General features: G+C 52.8%; 1 protein-coding gene and 1 long non-coding RNA gene across 4 annotated transcripts; one reads left to right on the forward strand and one right to left on the reverse strand.

The window, feature by feature from the left end:
• Positions 1-8,978: 8,978 nt before the first annotated feature.
• Positions 8,979-14,004, reverse strand: LOC118496809. Its single transcript, XR_004899365.1, has 3 exons — positions 13,865-14,004; positions 13,444-13,594; positions 8,979-10,343 (listed from the first exon to the last, which is right to left on the reverse strand). It is a non-coding gene; the product is annotated as an uncharacterized LOC118496809 (long non-coding RNA).
• TMEM74B (transmembrane protein 74B) lies at positions 13,701-20,918 on the forward strand. Of its 3 annotated transcripts, XM_036009660.1 has the most exons (3): positions 14,422-14,542; positions 15,249-15,349; positions 18,216-20,918. In XM_036009660.1, exons 2-3 carry the CDS (start codon positions 15,307-15,309, stop codon positions 18,953-18,955), a joined length of 783 nt encoding a protein of 260 aa, XP_035865553.1. In that variant the 5' UTR covers positions 14,422-14,542; positions 15,249-15,306; the 3' UTR covers positions 18,956-20,918. The 3 variants fall into 3 exon arrangements, with proteins under 3 accessions (XP_028380399.1, XP_035865554.1, XP_035865553.1); XM_028524598.2 differs by lacking the exons at positions 14,422-14,542; positions 15,249-15,349 and adding an exon at positions 13,701-14,300; XM_036009661.1 differs by lacking the exon at positions 15,249-15,349 and having other exon boundaries at positions 14,348-14,542.
• Positions 20,919-22,341: the final 1,423 nt, after the last annotated feature.

Consider the following 22,341-nt stretch of genomic DNA (forward strand, 5'->3'; position numbering starts at 1 on the left):
TTCGCAATATACATGCAAATGTCAAATCACTGTCATACACCGGAAACTAATATAGAGTTGCATGTCAATTATACCTCAGTAAAAAGGTAGACTTGAAAAAAAATAGAATTTATAGAAGTACAAATTGTAGCAAATGTTTGTGAATTAAAGAAAAAGTGCACACAGAGTGTAGCTCTGGAATATACAGCGAGGGCAGTGGGTACAGGATGCAGGGAGGCAGGTTGGGACTCAGTGGGAGGAAGGTGTGGCTTGGAACTCTTCTGAGCAGTGGGCACTCAGGTCAGCGCGGAAGCACAGCCCAGACGATCAGGGAGGCTGAAGAAGGGGCTCCGCTGCTCGGCAGCGGGGCCTGGGGCTCCTTCCCAGTGTGGGATGGACTGGGCTGCGAGGGCTGCTGGGTAGGAAGCCGGGACACCTGGGTTCTCACCCAGCTCTACCAAACTTCCTACGTGAACTTAGACCTCCTCCCTTCTGTCTTCGGCGTGACGAGGCTCCAAAGAGTTACTAAATTGAGTTGTAAGAAATGTCACATTTCTTGTACACTAGGGTTTCCAGGCTGAGATGCATCCTGACAGCCACACGCAGAGAAAATTCTATATACAATTTCTCCCTGTCCAGCTGTCACTCTTCCTTTTCTTTTTGAAATATCTTTCTTTTTTTTTCATCCTTACCCGAGGACATTTTTAAAATTGCTTTTTTAGATGGAGAGGATTGGAGAGACTGGAGAGAGAGAGAGAGAAACATCAATGTGAGAGAGAAGCGTTCATAGGTTGCCTTCTTGTATGCGCCCCAACCAGGGATTGAAACCGCAACCTGGGCACGTGCCCCGACCTGAAATCAAACCCACAACCTTTTGGTCCATGACAAGAGTGTCAGACTCATTTTCACGGGGGGGCCACATCAACCTTGTGGTTGCCTTCAAAGGGCCGAATGCAATTTCTGGACTGGATAAATGTAACTACTCCTTAACAGTTAAGCAAGAGCTCGGCACTGCCACCGGGTAGAAACAAGGTGGAGGGCCAGATAAAACAAGGTGGGGGGCCAGATTTGGCCCGCAGGCCTTGTGTTTGCCCCCTGTGGTCTACGGGATGCGTAGATCCCGCATGTGGTTGGCTGCTCCAACCAATTGAGCCTCACCAGCCAGGGCCAGCTGTCACCCTTAAGAACCAAAGAGGATCTGAGAAACTCTCGCCTGCCGCATTCACACGCCTTCGGAACACAGGGGCCAGAAATGGTTTCTTCTCAGCAGGTCGCCAGGCTCCATGTCACGTGACCTGGTAATTATGGGGCAGCTGTCTGGATCAGAGACAGGTGCCCCCCACCACAGCCGTCATCTCGGTCATCCACAGACTGGGCAGGAAGGAGATCCTCAGCTTGGGGGTGACTGGTGTGAAAGGAACTGTGTCCCGGGTGGTGACTGCGTGATCCAATCAGATCTTCTCTTGGAGAATGTGAATTTGCCACAGATACAGAGGTTGGATTGCCAGAAGGGCACCGTGTAACAAGCCTCTCCTCAACTCCAGACTTACAAACGACCGTTTATTTTCACTTTGGAGTTTGTGGGTCGGTGGGGACGGTCTGTGTCAGACTGGAGATCTGCAGGTCTGAGCCTCACTCACGGATCTCTCATCCTCCCGCTGGAGTCACTGGGCCACGGGGCGTGTCCTTCCCTTCCCATTGACAAAGAATAAGAGAGCAAGTGGAACCACGTGAGGACTCTTAAGGTATACGCTCACAGATGTCACACTGTCACTTTCACACGTACTGTTGGGCAAAGGGAGTCACATGGCCAATCCTTAAGTTAAGGGGCAGGGATGAACATCCCCCCTAGAAAGAGGTCATGTCAAATTTGTGGAGCTGGGGAGGGGTGAAGGAGCAAACCAACAATTCTGCACCAGGAAGGAAGTTAGTTCAGAAGTGAGGCCACAGGCCTGGAGGGGCCCAGAGGGAAGATGGCAAGCAGAAATCAGCAGGTGGCGGGAGCTGGAGACAGGAGGGATGGCTGGGTGGCAGTGGCAGAAGACCCAGAAAGAACTAGAGACTTGAAGGATCATGTAGGCAGGACAACCAACATTTATTTATCTCCTACTCCAGACCAGGTACCATGCTAAGCCCTCGCCATGCGTAACTTCCTTTCCTCTTCAGAACCGTGTGGCTGCGATTTCCAGACCATGTGCCATGGCACCCTGAAGCGTGGCAGAATTCTCACAGAGGCACTGCAAAATATTTTAAAATTTCGAGGGAAACACCATAACATCTGTTAGGTATTGTGCAGACTACAATTATTAAGTTGTTTAAAATGAATTGCTTAATAAGTAACTGTTAAGTATTTCTTTGGGCCTGGTGCACTGTGAAAAAAAATTACTAAGGTGCTAAGGGTACTGGGAGCTGAGCCAGTTTAGGAACCTCTGGGTATGAGGAAGCACTGTTGCCACCTGCATTTTATTGTTGATACCGGATAGATCTATCAGTAGCCCCTTTTCACAGATGAGGAAACTGACACGGAAAGAGGCATGGGTTTTCCTAGGATCTCCCCCGCAGGTAAGCAACAGGGACGGAGCTGAAATCTGTCCCCCCTGACCTGTGTGGGAGGTCTTGCCTGTTGTCTTGAAATGATGGACAGCTGAGAAGGGCCCAAGCCAGGCCATCTGCGACCTCCTGGGCAGGCCCAGTGGGGTCTCTGCCCAGCGCAGTAGTGGGGTGGATAGGAGTGTGTGGCAGTTAGAGTCTGGCGCTCTGTCCTTGGCCTCCAGCGCTGACACCTCATTCCCCCAGAAAGCCATTTCTCATGATTAACTTGTTTTGATACACTTTCAATTATTTTTTAATCCCACTCTTAGGATTCTGGCTTAGAGCACATTTTACTTCATGGGCTCAGAAAGGCTTGGCATATGAGGATAAGGGAAGGTGGAGCTGGGGGCCTGAAGAGGGTAGGGACTTGAACTCTGAGTAAGGATAAATGTCTTTGCCGAATACAAAAACCAGAATTGCCATCTATCCACCATCCACGGGCAGCTAATAACACAGCTTCCATGTGTGAGGCCCCGCACTGGCTGCTTGGGGTATAGTGGTGAGCAAGAAAGACCTTAAACCTTATACCTAAGAAGATCCATTAATAATCGAGTGGCTCAAAAATGGTACTTTATGCCACAAGCCTGTCACATACTAGAATGAACACATGAATGAAGGAATGAATGAATTTACAAATGAAGAAACGAAGGCTCAGGTGGAGATACGAGTCACCCGAGCAATTCAGCAGTTGTGACAAAAAATAGGTTGTCCTTCCACATCCCTTCTCCTAGTCACTCATGGCAAAGGACTGTGTTCCCAGTCTCCCTTGCAGGCACGTGTGGCCAAGTGATGAGCTGGGATATGAACGGAAGTGATTTGTGCAGACACTGGGGTGTGCCCTCAAAAGGAAGGAGGAGAGCTGCTGTCTCTTCCCCGTCCTGCCGACTGGCACGCGGCCACCGGGGCTGGCGGTGGCTCAGCCACCATGGACCACAAAGGAGAGGACAGCAGAGCAACAAGACAGAAGGAACTCGGGTCTCTTGTGACTGGTGAAGCCTCCGTGCCAGACTTAACTGCCAAGTACACTTTTACACGAGAGAGAAATGCATTCTGTTTTATTAAAAACACTATTTTAGTCTTTGCTTCAATACAGGAGTCAAACCACCGTCCCAAAGCACAGCAGCAGAGCGAGCGGTGGTGGTCAGGTCCCTGGATCCCCCCACTCAGGCCCTTTCTGTACTCCCCCACCTCTACATTGCATCTCCTTCCGAGTGTTTTCTTGTCCATGACCCCGTCTGCTCCTCACAACAGCCCTGTGAAGGTCGTAGCAGAGAGAGGTCGTCTGTGAGGTTCACAGGGCAGACAGGAAACTTGAGATTCGAGAGTCGTAGGTGACCTGCCCGGAGGTCATCCCCATCTCTGAATGGGGCAAGTGGACTCAGCGATGTCCCTCAGCTCTGCCTCCATTTCTGACTTCCACCCCACCCACCTTGGGGCTATCCTCTCCCCCACTTAGCAAAACACAAATGAGGTAGACATTTAGCAGAGAGCAGCTTCCACACGTTAGAGTCCTCAAACCCTCCCACCCTCCCTTCCTCCCTTGTGAGCCCCCGCCTTCGTGCCAACCAGAGGGAGTGTGGGGATGGACAGCAGTCTGCTTGGGGTCCCAGCATTGCCTCTCCTCATGAAGCCGTTTCTCCCCTTCCAGTGGGTCGCCCCTTTGGCCGGGACAAGCAAGGCCAGTAAGCCAGTCATCAGGCTTCTGCCTGTGTCCTGTTCCCGTGCACTCATGGGGCCTGAGCACTTGCTCTGTACTGCTGTATTTGCTAGAAAATGCTGCCAGGGCCCCATCCGTACCCCTCAACACTCTCCTTCTTCACAGGTGCCCAAGGGTTTGGCTGCAAAGCACACCTGACTCTCTGCTTAAGGAACATGCTTGAACTGTGCAGAGGACAGGCTGGGCATGCTGGGAACAGCCCTTAACAGTGACAGTTATGTGTTGGTGGATAAATGCCTCCCTCCCCTTGGCTCCTGGGTAGGACAGTTCTCAGTCCGGCAAGGCTGAGCTCCAGTGGCTCACTGTGGTCACGTGCTTATCAACACACCTGCAGTGCGTGGGAACCTTCCCCTCTGTGTCTCACTTCTCCGCTCCTCTATTGTGCTTCCTGGGACTACCTTCCAAATACGCCACTTGCCCTAAAATTCTCATCTCAGATCTAATTCTGGGGGAACTCAACCTATGACGTGTCCTATCCACATGCGCCCTGACACATGAGTCCGGTGTACCTCTTTAAGAGCTCACCTGTGCTGGACATGAGTGTCCTATAAATGGGTGCTCCAGCCCTTCTGTTCCACACACAGGTACCCTGTGGACATATGTCCCACACACACCTGTCCCATGCCCAAGCAACACAGTTCTATGTCTGTAAGTCAGGGAAGGACAGCCTCTGAACCAGAAGAGGTGGTGGAGACTCTGGTGAAGCAGAATGGCATAGAAGGAAGAGTGTCCCTTGGCAAGTTGCCTGATTGATTTGAACCTCAATTCCTTCCCTAGGTAAACCCCAAGTTAGCCAGCTGTCAGAGCTGGGGTGGGGAACTGGGTAAGAGGACACACGTGAAGCCCAGTAAGGGACCAGAGCACAGAAGGTGCTCCACCAAGGCCCCTCCTCCTCTCTCCCTGGGCTCACCCTCTCCCACGGGAATGGCCTGAAATCCAGCTAGCCCAGCGCCTCCAGTGCACCAGGCTCTGGGCTGGCCTGGGGCGTAGGACACATGAATGAGAGAAGACACGGTCTCTGTCCTCATGGAACTCCAGCAGGAGGCGCTTGCTCATCCAGAGGCTGGGAATGTGGATCTTAATCTCCCTCCTTTTTGTTTCCAGAGCAGGAAAAGATCGTGGCACCCAGGATTTTCATTCCCCAAGGCCAGGAGCTTCAGATAGACCAGGTGGAGAGGACGGGAATGTCAGCCGAGCTGGCTAAAGACGTGCGTGTGTTGTGGGCATGTGTGTGGTCACTCCCTCCAGGGCCTGGACGTGGCCAGCACTTCATTTCCTCAAATCCCTGAACTCTGTCCCATTACCACGCTGTCAGAGCCACTCCATGAAAGCTTCAGAGCTCCAGGAAAACCAGACAAACCAGGCTGGGGCCTCAGGATAAATATAAAACAAGTAAACAAACCCAGGTACCAGATGCAGCAAGGTGCTCAGAGACGGATGACACTGGGTGGGGGAGGGGAGATGAGGCATGTGGCTGGTCAGGCCTGGGACTCTAGGTCTCTCTGAGGTCTCCCAATCAACCTGGAAGTCAGGAGCCCTTGGTTCCGCTTATACTAACACTCAGTGTGACCACAGGACCATTTCTTCTCCCTTGACAGTCAGTTGTCCCAAATGTAAAGCTGGGATAGTATTAACGATCAGGAATTTTGCATGTGCTTTGGAAATTATGATGGCACCCAGTAGAGCGGTTATGGGCCCTAACTGGGGGCTGGATTTGAATCCTGGATCTGCAGTATGCCAGCTGTGTGACCTTGGGCAAGTTATCAACGACTCTGTGTCTCTGTTTTCTCATTGTAAGTGGGGATAATAATAGCACCTTCATGATAAGGGGGCTAGCTGACTAAGTGAGTTAGTATTTGGAAGGCAGTTAGAACAGTGCCTGGCACACGGGGAGGCCTAGGTAAGTGATGATCCACTAAACATAACACACAAGTAATTCATCACTATTGCTTCATCCCTGAGCCTGTTAAGTGTTGTTCCCTCTCCAGGAATACTTTTCCTTCCTCCCCCTCCCTTTGCCTAGAGAAATCTCAATCTTACCAAGGCTATCCCTTCATGTCAACCTCCTGGACACACTGCAGGCTGTCTTCAGAGTTTCCTCACCTGGAACTCAGGGGGTCAGACGTGGTCCGTATTTTTCAAACTTCAGCTGCTCACATATCTCCTTCTCAGTTTGTGCCTGCCATCTCTGCTTTGATTTACTTATATTTGTCTTTAAACTGATCCTGTTTGAGAGTAATCGGTTTTTACTGAGTGACAGAAAATCTGAAGTAATAGCAGCTTATACAAGATAGGAGTTTATTTCTCTAACAAATAGGAGTATGGGCAACTACCCCAAGTTGGTGTTTCCACATTGCTCCCCATCCCGACATCCTTCCACCTCGAGGTCCAAGACAGCTGCTCTGTTTCCACCATCAGGCCTGCATCCAGGCAGCAGGATGACTTAAGAGGAGAAGGAGGGCATAAACCTTCTGTTAGAACACATAATAGCCCTTGCTGGTGTAGCTCAGTGGATTGAGCTCGGGCTTGTGAACCAAGTGGTTGCTGGTTCGATTCCCACTCAGGGCACATGCCTGGGTTGTGGGCCAGGTCCCCAGTTGGGGGAATGTGAGGGGCAACCACACATTGATCTTTCTCTCCCTCTATTTCTCCTTCCCTTTCCCTCTCTCTAAAAAATAAATGAATAAAATCTAAAAAAAAAAGAACACATAATACATTTTGCCCACACTGCCTTCTCTGATATGCTAACAGTTTGTTGTCCACTTGGTCCTACCTAACTGCAAGGGAGACTGGGAAATGGAATTCTTACTTTGAGGGCACTGTGCTAGCTACTGATGAGGGATTATATCCCAGTGGAAGAAAGGGAGAGTGGATATTGGGAGAAACCAGCAGATCGGACATTGTCCCAACTTTATACAGACATATTTATTTCTTCTTTGCTTTATTACTGTCTGTGCTGTTACAGTAGTCCTAATTTTTCCCCTTTCACCCCCCCACCACCCAGCCTGCCCCCCACTTCCACAGTCAATCCCGCCACCTCTCGCTGTCCATGTCCGTGGGTCCTTCAGTTATGTTCTCTGACTAATCCCTTCACCCTCTTTCAAACAGTCCCCACCGCCCTCCTCCCCTTGTACTGCTGTCAGCCTTATATAGACACATGTTTTCTACCCTCACTCTAGTAATGTTACCCATGACATCTTTAGTTTCATGAGTTAGCTGTATACTTTTCTAAAACACATTAAGAATGCCTAGCCATTAAAGCGGATACACATACACACGAGTGTGTGTAGGTGCGGTGCCGACAGTGGTAGACTGTCACTGCCCCCAGGGATCCATGCCTCTCGGTGTCCATGCCCCACGCAGACCCTTGCCCTTGACTCTGGGCTGGCCTCTGGCCTGCGCAAAACCAACAGAATGCAGCAGCAGCGGCCCGTGTCTGTTCTAACCCTTAGCTTTAAGAAGCTCCAAGAGCGTCTTCTTTTCTAGTCTCGGCAAAGTCGAGTGCCACAGAAAACTCTACCTTTAGGCCACCGTTGGGTGAGGAAGCCCAAGCTAACCACCTGGAGAGAAGAGAAAGAGAACAACCCTGTTGACAGTGAGAAGTCAGTCCCCGGACACACGGTCAAGTCTGGGCCTTTCCAGTCCGCTCCTAGGTGTCCGTGCCACCCGGGTGGACACCAAGTAGAGCGGAATTAGGCTGTCCTCCCCTCCCCCCAGATGCAGCCCAAGCTGAAAAAGTGAGCAAATAAACAATGATTTTCTTTTAAGCTGCTAAGTTTGGGGGTAATTTGTTATGTAGCAATATGTAACCAAAGTACACTTATCTATATAACACCTAAAATCTTGTTACATACCACTAGCCTTTGGAAAATTCTGGATTAAGTGATGATGTGAGGTTCTACGAGAGGTCTCCATTCTCTCTCTCAAAGGCCCGCACGTTGCTCAGGCACACCACCGCAGTGAATTGATCGAGGACGGCCCTCACACCAACATGACCACAGTGACTTCCCAAATGGCCTCTGTTTTCACTCTTGTCCCCTGGGAGCAGCCAGAGGGAGAATGTTTTCAAAATGCAAATCTCTCTCCTGCTCCTCACCCACTGCAATGTCCACCAAGGGTCTTCCTAGGTTCAGCTGCACCCTCAGACTCAACAGATGACCCTAAGTCACGCTTGGCATTGGCATTCTCCACAGGATACAAGACAGGCCCCTCCACTCGCTAGCGTGGCACTCAGTGGACACTAGCATCGGGCACTCCTCTCCCAGCGGCAGTCCTTGCTGCTGTCAGGCAGGACAGTGCACGCAGTTGCAAGGCAAGGAAGTCCCCATCTGGGAGCCCAGGAGCCAGCCTGGCTTAAAACCTTCATGTCTCACGGAGCCAATGTCCCTGGGGCTGCTGCCCAGTTATAAGTCACCGTGCTTGTGATGCCCAAAGTGGGATTTCCCACCGTGTCTTTATAATTCCTCTCAGCCAGGTTCAATTTACCCATCAGAGGTCTTTTTTAAAAGAAATACCTTCATTTCTTCAGATCAATTTTAAATTACAGAAAAATTGGGAAGATTGTATGGGGAGTTCCCATATACCCCACACTCAGTTTCCTCCATTATTAACATGATACACTTGTTACAATTAATAAACACAGATACATTATTAGCTGAAGTCCTTTATTCAGATTTCATTAGCATTTACCTAATGTCCTTCTTCTGCTCCAGCACTACACTGAGGACAACATACTGCATTTAGTCATCATGTCTCTTTAGGCTCTTGGCCAACGGCTTCTCAGACTTTCCTCATTTTTGATGACCTTGATAGTTTTGATGAGTGTTGCTCAGGTATTTTTTAAAAATGTCCTCCAGTTGGGATTTGTCTCACGTTCATCTCATGGTTAGACGAGGGATATGGGTTTGGGGGGGAAGAGCCAGAGGGAAAGTGCCATTCCCATTCCATCATATCCAGGGTGCAGACTATCGACACAACTTGACTGTTGATGTTGACTTTGATCACCTGCCTCAGGTACCCAGGTTTGTCAGGCTTCTCCCCTGAAAGTGCCCCTGCCCGCCCCCATCCCCACTCCCACTAGTACATGCCATACTCTCTGGAGGGCACTTCGCTCAGCCCGCACTTACAAACTGGGAGTTATGTTCCCTCCCCTTGAGGAAGGAGTATCTACATTCTGTGTGGGAGATTTATCTTTTCTCTCCATTTCTTTTTCATGCATCATCCTTTAGGTTATGACCCAATATTCCTTTATTTAGTTTGTCGGTAGGAGTTTTCCAGGTTTGGCCACTGGGAGCTCTTTCAGTTGGCCCCTGTGCCCTCAGACATACCTCAGCCCGGGTGTGTGTGTGGTGTGTTTGTTTACGGAAGCACTTCCTTCCTTTCTGGCACTGTGTGATGCTCCGGGCTCCTCTTGTACACGTCCTGCCCAGTCCTAGAATCAGCCACTTCTCCGTGGTTCCGTTTACTGGAGAATGGTATTAGAAACCAAGATCTGGGTACCAGGGGTGCTCATTGTTAGGCAGCGTCATTGCTTTCTAGCACCTCTTTGCTGACAGAGAAACGAAATCTATGCACGTGTACTAACCCGAGTGTATGCACGTATCTATACATATTATATGGAATCATCTGCATCTGTATTAAGCTAAGCACAAGTCCATATTGGTATCTCCATTTCTAACCCATTACCGCATGGTTCATCCTAGCCTCCTGCTTAGGGGTCATTTTTACCACAGCAATGTTGCCTAGTAACATAGTGGACACATGTTTATCGGTTTCCAAGGAAACAGTGCTAGACAGTTAACTAAAGGTATAATTCTCACACAAAAGAGGGAAAGATTTTAACCCTTCACTCTCACTGATCAGTGGCTACTCACTGCTCTGAGGACAAAGCAGGACCAGAGCCAGGTGATCTGCAGGTGCCACCTAGACGGCAGTTGCAAAAATCAGGGCTCCAGCCCTGACCAGTGTGGCTCAGTTGGTTGGGCATTGTCCCGCAAAATGAAAGGTCACCAGTTCGATTCCCAGTCAGGGCACATGCCTGGGTTGCAACTGCATCCTGGTCAGGGTATGTACAAGAGGCAACCAATCAGTGTTTCTCACTTTCTCCCTCTCTTTCTCCCCTCTCTTTCTCCCTCTCTTTCTCCCTCCCTTCCCCACTCTCTCTACAAATAAAGAAATAAAATATATTTTTTTAAAAATCAGGGCTCCAGATGACTGGATAAGCTCTTTCTTGGGTGATGATGCTGATGAGCTGCAGCAAGGCAGAGGGAGAGTGCCAAGAGTGCCAGTGAGATGACATATATATATTATATATATGACCAAACAGTCTGATTTAAAAATGGACAGGAGATCAGAGTGAACATTTTTCCAAGAGGACATGCAGATGGCCAACACACACGTATGTGAAAAGATGCTCTACATCATTCGTCATCAGGGAAATGCAAATCAAAACCACACTGAGATGATCTCCTCACACTTGTTAAACTAATCACTAACAAAGTAAAAAAATAACAAGTGTTGGTAAGGATGCACACCGTTGGTGGGTATTTAAGTTGATGCGGCCTCTATGGAAAATAAGATGGGGATTTCTCAAAAAATTAAAAGTAGAATTACCATATGACCCAGCAGTTCCATTCCTGGGCATGAGGGGAAGAAAACAAAATTAATTGGAAAAGATACTGCACCTGTGTGTTTATTGCGGCATCAGTTACAATAGCCCAGACATGCAAACAACCTCAGTGTCCATTAAAGGATGAATGGATAATAAAATTGTGGCACAAATATATTTTGTTTATATTATACAGAAAGAGAAATGGAATATTATACAAATGGAATATTATTCAGCCACGAAAAAGAATAAAATCTTGTCATTTGTGACAACATGTATGGAGTTGGAGAGTATTATGCTAATTGAAATAACTCAGATGAAGAAATACTTATACCATATAATCTGTCCTATCAATCAATCAAGCAATCAATCCAAGCTCATAGATACAGAGAACATATTGGTGATTGTCAGAAGTGGGGGTGGGGAGAAATGGAGTGAACTGTTTGTTTGTTTTTTAGTTTAAATAAACTGAAAAACACAAAACAAAGCAAAAAAAAGTTTGGCAGGATATTCGTAGTGGGAAGGAGAGTTTTGAGGTCAGCCATGAAGGGGAAATGCATGGTTGGTGAGGCTAAAATGGGTTTCTTTACAGGAAGAGTCTGCAGAGCCTTGAAGGCCGATATGCAAATCTCCAGCAGGGGAACAAATTATTCAGCATTTCTCAAATTCACTTGACCCCCAAACTCATGTTTTACAAGGTTCCCCTCTCTACGTACGGAAGTCACAGACGAAGTCTACAATGTAGTTCCTGTCTTTCCTTCAAGGAGAACATGATCTTGCTGGGGAAGCAACGCTTGTAAAATACATGTGCACAAAGCAATGACTGGCATGTCACACAGCACAGCAGGATCTGAGGTAAAATGGGCAGTCGGGGAAGGGAAGATCAGTGTGGTCTGAGACGCCTGGAGCTGGGATGGCAGGAAGGCTATAATTCAAGCTGGGGCTTAAATAGACAGGGCAAAGGAAGGGGGGGCGGCAAGCACAAACAGAGGAATGAATGACCGAGGAAATGGGTGGGCAGCCTCGCCTAAATCGGACTTTTCATTTGTTCAGATAGACCAACTGAGGGGGTTTTACTGGACAATCCATACACGCTTGAAATTATCAACTACTTTTTCAATGTTTTCTTTTTAGGCTTAAATAGTGACTAGTAATTCATTCTGGACAAGCTTTTCTTAGGAGAAAACAATGTCCATAAGAAACATGTTGAACGCGCATCAAGAGAGGCTCTGGTGGTACCGCAGACGGCCGGAAGTGCTCTGTTCTTCCGCGTAGCTGCACCTCCTCCTCCACGGCCCCCAGCCCCAAGAGCTCTGAACACTTGAAGTTCTGCCTCCCAACTCACTTTGTGGCAATACCTTTCCTGAACTGATAAGAGGCTACTTATATTCTTTATCTAGCCCACTCACTGTGAATATCCATTCATTTTGTGACACTACCCTAGACCACTGGAGGGTTCTGTAAATTGCAGTGTACATATCATGTCCTCTCTAACCCGAGACTGTGGACCTATAATTCTCATGTATTCCCTAGGATTATGCTGTAGGTGAAAAAAGGTATTTGCTGTGTACCACGGCCTATGGGTGACTCTGCTTTGAAGGGGAAAAAATAGGTGCTCAATAAATATTTGCTTATTGTCTCCGTTCTCCATTCTCCATTCAGTAAATAGTTACTGAGGGCTTCCTGTATATTATTGGCTCCTTTTCTAGTCTCCTGGGATACGGCAGAGAGGGAAACAGGTAAAGCCTCTGCCTCCCTGCAATCATCTTAAGTAGGAGTAACAATAAACAAAGATAAGCTAAGGTCAGGAGTTGATCCACGCTATGGAGGGAAATTCAGAGTTAAGGAGTAAAGGGGGCTGGGTGCTGTTATTTTTAAAAGAATGGTCTGGGAAGGTGTCTCCGAGCAAGGAGTTGAAGGAGGTAAGAGAGTGGGCTCCGGGGGTATCAGGAGGAGGAGTGTCCCAGGCAGGAGCAAGGGTATAGGTGGTGGCTGAGGCAGGACTGTGCATGAATGGGGGGTGAGGGGTGGGGGGTGGGGCAGGGCGGGACTGCCAGTGCTTTATAAGGAGCATCTTGTCTAATCCCATAACCCTTACCAAGCCCACTTCACCAATGAGGAGCCTGAGCTCTGAGAGGGGAGCCTGTTGTACAAGGCCGCACAGCTGTGAGTGGTAGAACTGGGACTCACTCCCGAGTCTGCTGCCACAGCTAGTGGCACCTTCCAAGTCCCTAACAACAGGCCGGGCCTCTGGAAGGCAAGAAGAGACTGAAGCCATCCCAACCCTGGAGGTCCTGCCTGGGTTTTGTCTCCTCGAAGGGCCAGACATGTGGCTTCAGAGTGGCCTCCGCTCTCCCGGTGGTTGAGGACTGCCCAGGCCTTTGGAGCAGGGCAGGTCCAATAAGGTGGCTTGAGGTGCCAGGACAGCACCCCTCCTCTGCGTATCCTTCCAGAAGGCTGACCTCCTCTCAAAGCCCTGGGAGCCTGCGTTTTCACAACCCCATCTGCAGGGGCGAACATTGAAGCTCACAGAAGCAAGAGGACTTACCTGAGGACACACAAGTGGCCACGGGGTTTTCCCAGGAACCCATGATCTTCAGACCAAACTTCACTTTGGACTTGGCCGTGGCCCCAAAAGGGGAGTGTCTCTTTAACTCTTGTGCTCCGGGCACCTTACTTGGTTCACTTTGATCCGGGCCCTGTACAAGAAAGAAGCAGAGTGAAAGTCACCCTACCCACCGTCTGTTCACCCACATCTACCGCGCTGGGCTCCGGGGGACCAAGAGAGCACTTTTCGTAGGCTGTGCACTCGCTGTCCCACTGAGAAAGAAGAGCGGAGGAGAAGGTGGGGGTGGGGCTGGCGAATAGGGGGCGTTCGTCAAAGGCTTTCAGCCTTCAGGTGGCGCCATTGAGCTACGGAACCTCACGAGTCCTAGAAGACCGTCCGGACCTAAGGACCTGGGACCTACCTGGGGGCCCTGTGTGTGGGGCGAGAGCGGGGAGGGCTAGGGCGGGAAGGCAGCGTCAGAGCTTGGCGCAGTCCGGACTCTCCCGCGAAGGAGACCGGCAAGCAGCGGGGGAGGGGTCCTCTTCAGCACACCCCCCCAACGCCTCGCCCTTGGGCCAGGGCAACTCGCGCTCGAAGCTTCAGTTTCCCTAGCCCGCAGATCAGCCCTGAGAGAGCGGGAGAAGGATGGAGCTATGGCCCCCCACCCTTACCCCAGTCTGTTACCCGCCTCCCAGTCCCTCCCCACGCTAACTCTCCGGGCGCCCTCGCTGGCTGCGGGCGGAGCTCGATCCGAGGCGCTCCGCGATCCCCGGCTCCCGCCCCTTCCCTCGTCCCTCCTCCCCGGAGCCCCCCAGCGGCCCCGGCCGACGCCGTGTAGCCCCGCGCGGCTTCAGCAGGTACGTGCGCCTCGGCAGCGGCTCTGCGCCGGGCCGGGAAGGGGGCGGGAGCTGGGGAAGGAGAGGCGGTGGCGGCCGGGCCCGCGCCCTCCCGGGCTGCGCCGCAGCGGAGACACCGGCGGGCGGGCGCCGGCTGCAGGGAAGCGGGTGGGCGCCGGCGAGGACGCGCCCTCGCCCTCGTCCGCCGGCCTCCCGGCGCGGAGCTGCCCGTGTGGGGAGGCCGGGAGGGAGGCCCGGCACAGGTACCCACGAGGAGAGGGGACTGCGGGGATGGCGGGAGGCGGAGGCCCGGGGCGGGGAGGGGCTACCACGGCGAGCTAGTCTGACCTCGCGGCCCGGCCGAAGGACACGCGGCGAGGGGACCGGGGCGCACGCCGGTCCTCGCGGAGCCTGGCCTCTCAGGGCCGCCTGACCACCTAGCTACCGGCGTCGCCTGGCTCTGTCCAGCCTGACCCGGCCCGGCCGCGTTTGTGGTCAAGGGCAGAACCAGGGGGTGTGAGCAGCGGGCAGGCTGGCGCGCGGGTGCGGCGGGCAGCCGGGTGTTGGCGCTTCCTGCGCGGAACTTTGGGTGTAACAGCGTGGACCTGCGTATGCGTGTGTGCGCGCCCCAAGGCTTTGTGTACAACTCGTGCGTATATCTGCCGGTGGGGTTCTGTGAAGCTTCACCCAAGCCCGCTGTGTTTCTGTCTTTCCGCGTGCTAGTGCGCGCTGGTGGGTGAGGTGCTGGGCCCTGGTGGGACTTGGTTGGTCTGGCTTAGATCTTCGCAGTCCTAGGGGCAGTTAACTGTGTGTGTGTGTGTGTAACCAACTCCGTCCCTTCTGGGTGTGGGTATCAGTGTGGTCCGCTAATCTGCAGTCACGCTGCGTGGCTTCCTATGTCTGTGGGTGCTGCGTGTGGAAACGACCCCCTGGGGGGGAGGCAATGTAGAACTGAGGTGTGCCTTTCAGGTCCTTTTGAACTGCAGGTGAAATTGTGGTGTCACGGGTACAGTCGCAGGGTGTGAGCATGGACTCCAACATCTTTGTCACTTTGTATCTCCTTGTTTTGGGTAAGTGACTGGGCATGCCTGTGTAACTGTGGGCATCTCTGAACCTGTGTGTGAGACAAGGCAACCCTGGGTGAGAGGGAGTCTCCTTTCTCTCTGCCCTCTTCCTTACTCTGGCATCCTAAGGAAAAAGTTTTTGGTTCCTGCTGGTGAAGGAGAGCCCCACTGCCAGAATTTGGGTGCCCTGGTTTCCTTTGGAATACCGAGGCTCGGCATGTGGAACTAACTGGGCAGGGGGTTCCCGGGACACTCCAGGAGCTGAGTTCTCTGGAGAGTGCTGCAAACCTGGGGGTGGCGTGGGGTGTGGGGGTGGGCACATCTGGACACCCATGGGCAGGAGCTGTCACTGCCAGTCCCTGTTAGGGGCTGGACAGGAAATGCTTTTGGTGCCAAGAGTAGAAAAAGTCAAACAACATAGCTCTCCCTTTGATTTACTGGGAGTAGGAGCAGCCCCCGCAGGGCCTGGTCTTGAGTCAGCCTCCCCCACCCCTTGAGTGGGAGTGCTTGTCTGCCAGGGCTGCCAGGGCGAGTTGCCAGGCCACTCCGGGGGTCTGCCTGTGATCCAAGCCCAGTGCAGGGGGCTGCGGACCCGGATGGAGTTCACACATATCCCTGCCCTCAAGCTGCTCACAGTGGCTTCAAACAGCGGGATAAAGTAGAGTCTAGAGTGAGGGCTGGAGGGAGGGTGGAGCGATGCCCCTAGTGCAGGAGTGGGTGGGTTTGCAGGCTGGGAGGTCGTCACAGTCCTTAGGGAACCTGCATTCACCTTCGTGTACCCACATGCACACCAGGGGGCCCTGGCCGAGTTTTGTCAAACGGAGATAGTAATTCCTGCTCTCTGGGCTGGCGAGGGTTATAGGAGATATTCCCGAGGAAGTGCCTGCTCTAGGGTGCAACAGGGAGTGTGGGTGCTTAGTAAACATTTATTAAATTGGAACTCGGGAAGGAGGGGTGTGGTGGTAGAGATGGGTTGGAAGTGGAAACGGGCTTTGTACTCAGATGAAAGTCCCAGTGTGTGCTAAGGGGAGGTGTCCAGTGCAAGTCCGTGCTGGCAAAAAGAGCACAAAGATCAAAATACGTGCCTTCCTGCACCGAGGCTCTTTGAATTCCATTCATTCATTTCATTAATTTTCCCCCTCATTAATTTACTCATATTCTCTCTCTCTCTCTCTCTCTCACACACACACACACACACACACACACACACACTGCAAGGAACTACGATGCACTAGAGAATAAATTCAGGCATGAGAGTGTAGAGAAATATGGAGAATCGTGTGTGTGTGTGTGTGTGTGTGTGTAGACACAACAGAGCATGTGAGCCACTCTGCACCTGGGGGTTCTCTGCACAGAGTGGGACTTGGATCTGTGTGCCCGGGGCCCTGGGTGTGCACACTCCCAGGACATCGGTGTGCACGGGAACACAGGAGTTCTGCTGCCAGACGAGGAATCTGACATGCCAGGGAGGGAAGGGGCTGAGGTGGGACCTGTGGGGGACAGCGCTGGACCTGCCCGTGGCAGGACTCCATCGTCAGGTCCAGCTGAGTGTTGTTGTAGGGACAGGGCCTGGGGGGAGTGGGTGGGTGAGGTGCTTCCATTTTGTAAGAGAAGCCAGGAATGCAAAGCTTAAAGTGTAATATATATATTGCACTTTGGTTATATATATTTGGTGTGTGTGTGTGTGTAACCAAAAACAAATGAACAGATCAGAAACAGACTTCTGTGAGCCAAAGGTGGCACATGGGCTATGAATTGGTACCCTCCCATCCCATCTCCCCTTCTGTAGTCCTCATCCAGGTTCACCCTCCTCCACCGCCTGCCCCCCCCCCCCCCCCCCGCCATCTTCTTATATACATGAAGGCATTTGACTTGACCTCAGTCTGGCTCTCAGATACACTCCTTCCTCCCAGTCTCCATCCACCTCGCCCTGACCTCATCAGCTTCCTCCCCAGACGCCTGGCCTCCTCACAGCTGCCAGAGAGAGCGTTCTGAGATTAGGCGGCAGCCGGCACTCCTTGCCCCAACCCTCACCTCCCTGGCTCCTTGGCCTGGCTGTCAAGTCTTTTGAGAGTCGGTCCCAGGTGACCTCTGAGGTACCCAGTCCCCCTGTCCAGAATGCCCGCATCCACTCTAACTGCTGGGTTCCCACTCACCGCCTCAGGTCTGGTTCAAATGCCACCACCCCCCAGAACCTTCCCGGACTGTCTCCTCTTCCTTCCCACACCACCTCCACCACCCCGACCCCTCCCCACTCACAGTCATCCTCACGGCATCACAAGAGTGTGCATTACTTGAGCTGGCTGGGGCCTTCCATGCATTGTTTTATGAAATCCTCACATCATCCCAACGAGGGAGGCATTTTGCTTATTCCCATTTAACAGATAAGAAAATCGACTGTGGAGTGGTCACATCACTTGCCCAAGCTCAAGTGGTAAAGCTGGGACTTGAACCTGATACCTACTGTGTTTAAGTTCCCTCCATCATAATAATAACTCATTGCTGGTACTTCGTGAGCACTTATTATTATGAATTCTTTATGCGGTTCATCTTAATCTCAACATCAGCCCATTACGTGGGAAGTGGTAGCAGTAATGCCATTTAGTAGATGGGGAAACTGAGGCCCAGAGCGGACATGTGAATGGCCCAAAGCCACATGCCCGCCAGTGGTGGAGCAGGATCCTAGCACAGATTGGCTCACACTGCTGTCTTTGTGCTCTTCCCCACCTCCGCCTCTGTCTGGTGGGCTCCCCCGGGTGGGAGCAGTGCCTGACTCGTCTGCACACCGCTCGGGGCCCGTGTGCCGTCCAACACCAGCAGGGCCTTGGGAGAGGTTCGCTACATTCGACTGACGTTCTGTTTTCTCTTCCAGCTGCCAAGGGGCCAAGGGATGAGCTGGGGCTCTCCTTCCCAATGGCATCCCCCCCTGGGCTGGAACTGAAGACACTGAGCAACGGTCCGCAGACCCCAAGGAGACCAGCTCCTCTAGGCCTTGGGGCCCCATCCAGGGAGGGTGTGGAGAATGCCTGCTTCTCCTCAGAGGAGCATGAGACCCATTTCCAGAACCCGGGGGTCATCAGACTGGGCAGCTCCCCCAGCCCCCCCGGGGGTGTCCCCTCAAGGGCCCGATCCCAGCGGGATGATCTGTCCCTGCATTCGGAAGAGGGGCCAGGCCTGGAGCCCGTGAGCCGCCCGGTGGATTATGGCTTCGTTTCTGCTCTGGTTTTCCTGGTGAGTGGGATCCTCCTGGTGGTGACAGCATACGCCATTCCCCGTGAGGCCCGCATCAACCCAGACTCCGTGACGGCGCGGGAGATGGAGCGACTGGAGATGTACTACGCCCGCCTGGGGTCCCACCTGGACAAGTGCATCATCGCGGGCCTGGGGCTGCTCACAGTGGGCGGCATGCTCTTGTCGGTGCTGTTGATGATCTCCCTGTGCAAGGGCGAGCTCTACCGCCGGCCGACCTTCGTCCCCGGCAGGGGCTCCAGGAAGACATACGGCTCCATTAACCTGCGCATGAGACAGCTCAATGGGGACGGGGGCCAGGGCCTGGTGGAGAACGAGGTGGTCCAGGTCTCAGAGACCAGCCACTCCCTGCAGGGGTCTTAAATAAGAGCCCGCCTGATCTAGCTGCTTCAGCTCCAGGGCTGCAAGCCCCCAAGGCCACGGGTTTTAGACTGAGCTCCACACAGGGCCCTGGGGAAAGAGTCTTAGGTGCTGGAAGGGGAGTCGGGGGCCTGGCTCAGGCTCCACCATGCAGGGCAGCCCCCTTGGTCTGTTTTGGAGCTTCAGGTTTTGCATAAGGTTTTGTTTGGAGGGTGGCTTCCGCTGCTAAAAACACAGAAGATCGGGAACCGCTGCCCTTGGAGGATGAGGTTTCTTGGCAATTCTCAGCACTGAGAGCAGTTTGAAAGGCTGCCCATCCTCTTCTTTATGCCTTGGGGAATTCCGGGATCTCTGGAGTCCTCATCAGCAAAGGATGGGTGTTAGGTGGCTTTGGAGGAGTCCCTTTCAGCCCTGACCATCTAAAGTGGGAGGTAGCCTCACCGTGAGGGGAGAAGTCAGCGCTGGGGTGACCGTCCCCTCTCCGGGCCAGTCCCCCTGACTAAAAGTGAGGGTTGGACTGGACCATCCCTTGGGCCCTCCAGGTCAGCCCTAGGAATGGGTGCCCAGTATCTGCTTCTGGCCACTTTTTCGAGGGGAGAAGGGTGTCCGGCAGGAGCTCACCATTCTCCGTGCCATAACCCGGCCTGGCCTCAGTGGCCGCCACTTTCAGACAGCCGGCAGCTGGCACTCCTGCTGGAGTTCCCTAGGTCTCCCGGTGATGCCGGGTTAAATCCAAAATTCAAGATTTTGGTCTTAGGGTGAAATTTCCTGCAGTGACTAGGTCTTAGCACATATTTCACAAAGTCAAGTGCACAGTTTTCAGCAACTCCCGGAACAAGAGGGGTCTTTTACACCAGGAAGGGCGAGGGCTGTGTTGTGTTTCTGTGGACGCGGTGTGGGCCTGCACCCCCACGCCTCCTCCAGAGTGTGTCTCTTGTGCCTGACTTTCTTCTGACGGCACAAAAAACAAATGTGGGTTTTTTTTTTTAGTTCTGAATTTGTAATGTCCCCTCTCTCCCCCATTCTTTGCAACAAAGTGCCGTTCCAGAATATTTGGGGAGAAATCAGGCACATTTGGGGGGCCTGGAGACTCCAGCCACATTGATTGCGGTATGTTCTGTTTTTGTTGGGGAGTTTCCAGGCTCCATCCAGACTCTTTTTAGACTTCTGGCAGGGAGAGAAAGTGGGTTCTAGGGGGCATGGAGATACAGGTGTCTGAGGACTGGGGGACGCATCGTCCAGTCTGGATGGCCCTAGAAGGCGTTGAGAGTACAAGCCTTCTAGACCCTAAAGGAGTCATTTCGGTGAGCCCCTGACTCCATGCAGGTCCTGCTCACTCCACCTCAGCGGGCCACGTGGGCCGTGGATCCTGACTGTCCGTTGGGGTTGGGGGGGGCGGCTGGGCACAGGGTGTGTAGGCTGGAACAGCCCCCGTCCGAGCTGTAACCTGAGCCTTCTGTCTGGTGAGCGAAACATCTGGGCAGTGTACCACCGCAGCTCCCAGGACAGATTGAGTGTCTGCCTCTGCTGCAGGTTTTGCCAGAAGCACAGGGCTGGGGGAGGGCTGGAGGGGACGAGGGCTGTCCGACTTGGCCCGCCAGGTGCTGTTCCTGAGGTCCAAGGGATGTGGTTTGGAAAGAGCAAAGCTTCAAGATAGTGAGAGAGTCACAAGTCAGGGCTTCCGCTGCGGCATCAGTTTCTCACAGGCTCCAAACAGGGAGCGGGTGCAGGGAGTGGCACGGGCCGCTCCAGGGGAGCCACAGCGGAATCGCACATCCCAGACGATGAGCTGAGGCCCTTCAAATTCATAATGATAATAAAAGTATCCACCCAAGCCATCTGGATTACTGTGGTGGTGGGGGCCCCCTTTGAAAACTAAATCTGTTGGGTGGGTGAATCTGGGACCATCAATTCCTATAGTTTAAATGCAATGAATTGTATTTAGGGACTAAATCGGGAGATCAAGTCCCAGGTTTTTGCTAAGTCAGAGAAGCCCACTCTGTATCCTAACGCAGAAACTCCTCTAGAAAATGGGCACAGTGGACCGAGGCAGTCTCTCCCTTGCCAGTGAGTGGAGAAAACTAGGAGTTGCCAAAAGCATTTCCCCAGGATTTCAGTGGGTGAGAAATGGGGTGAGGGAGGAGTCAGGGAAGAGAGTGGCGTAGGGTATCGAGAACTTTCTTTGCAGATCTTTTATGGGTGGTCCCACAGGACCCTGTGGTCTCTGGAACATGCTTCACCTCCAGGAACTGCCTTTTCCACCAGACATACTACGAGGGTCCCCAAATCTTGCTTTTCCTAGTGTATTAGAGCAGAGATCAACTTGGGAGTTGGGAGAACCCTGGTTCGAATTCAGGCTGTGCTGCTTACTGGCTGTGTGACATTAGGCAGGTTACTCCACCTCTCTGGGTTGTGGAGAGGAGTGGAAGCTCGGGCTCAGGGCTGGCCGTGGTGCCAGAGGTGAGATAGAGACCTGCATGGAATGAGGTCAGTGTCAAGGATGGCTCCCCTTCCCCCACTCAGCAGGAGACACCCTGACTAGGCCTCCAGCCTCAGGTCAGCTGTCTGCCTTTCTTCTCTCACACCTGGCATCCCACCCATCAGCGGATCTCGGTTCTGTCTTGGAAATCTGACCACTGCCCGCCCTGTGCCCCCAGTTCATCCTCCACTCTGCAGCCAGGTGAGTCCTCTTAAAGGGCTAATTGGGGCAGGTCACCGCTCTGCTCAATGCCCTCCGAGGGCTCCCCCTCCCTCCAGGCAGAAGCAAAAATTCTTGCCCTGGCCAGAGGGGGGTTTACCGTGCAGGCCCCTCACCTGCCTGGGCCCCTCCCAAGGCCTTGCGTCAAGTTTTTATTTGTAACTTTGATTTTCACGAAATGGGTGTCCCTCTAAATTGTGTGGATTTTGGGTTCCCCCACGCCTGGGTGCACCCCTCATGGTGGCCTATAAAACCCTAAGCAATACGGCCCCTGGGTCCTCCTGACCTTGTTTCCCACCCTTGACCCTTGGCTCGCTCCACACCAGCCACACTAGCGTCCTTGCCTTCCTCCTCCAGGGCCTTCGTGCCACTGGCTGTGGGCGAGGTGGGGGGGGTCTCCCTGATGGCAGAAGACCCCAACTCCAGGCCTTGTCCAGACGTATCCAGATTCCAGCTGGTCTTGGGGACAATCTTCGGGGCACAGGAGCCCATGAAATACACCAGCCTGGTTCTCCCTCACTCGCCGCCCTGGAGAGCCCAGGCCTGGACCGCAGCACCCCAGGCTCCGTCATCACATCTGCTCACCTCGGAGGTGGAGGCAGCCTGTGCGCTCCCGGCTGAGAACACCTGTTGCCCGAGGCTCCCCCACTACTGCTCCCTTCCGTGGGGAAGCGCATTCCCTTCTCTGAGA

This window comes from Phyllostomus discolor, chromosome 9, assembly GCF_004126475.2.
Source record: "Phyllostomus discolor isolate MPI-MPIP mPhyDis1 chromosome 9, mPhyDis1.pri.v3, whole genome shotgun sequence".
In the NCBI taxonomy this organism is placed as follows: Eukaryota; Metazoa; Chordata; class Mammalia; order Chiroptera; family Phyllostomidae; genus Phyllostomus; species Phyllostomus discolor.

Bases quoted from the DNA above. Each gene is read 5' to 3' on its own strand.
- TMEM74B (XM_036009660.1), top strand. From the start codon at position 15,307: ATGGACTCCAACATCTTTGTCACTTTGTATCTCCTTGTTTTGG. The intron at 15,350-18,215 runs GTAAGTGACTGG...TTTCTCTTCCAG, and splicing joins TTTGTATCTCCTTGTTTTGG to CTGCCAAGGGGCCAAGGGAT.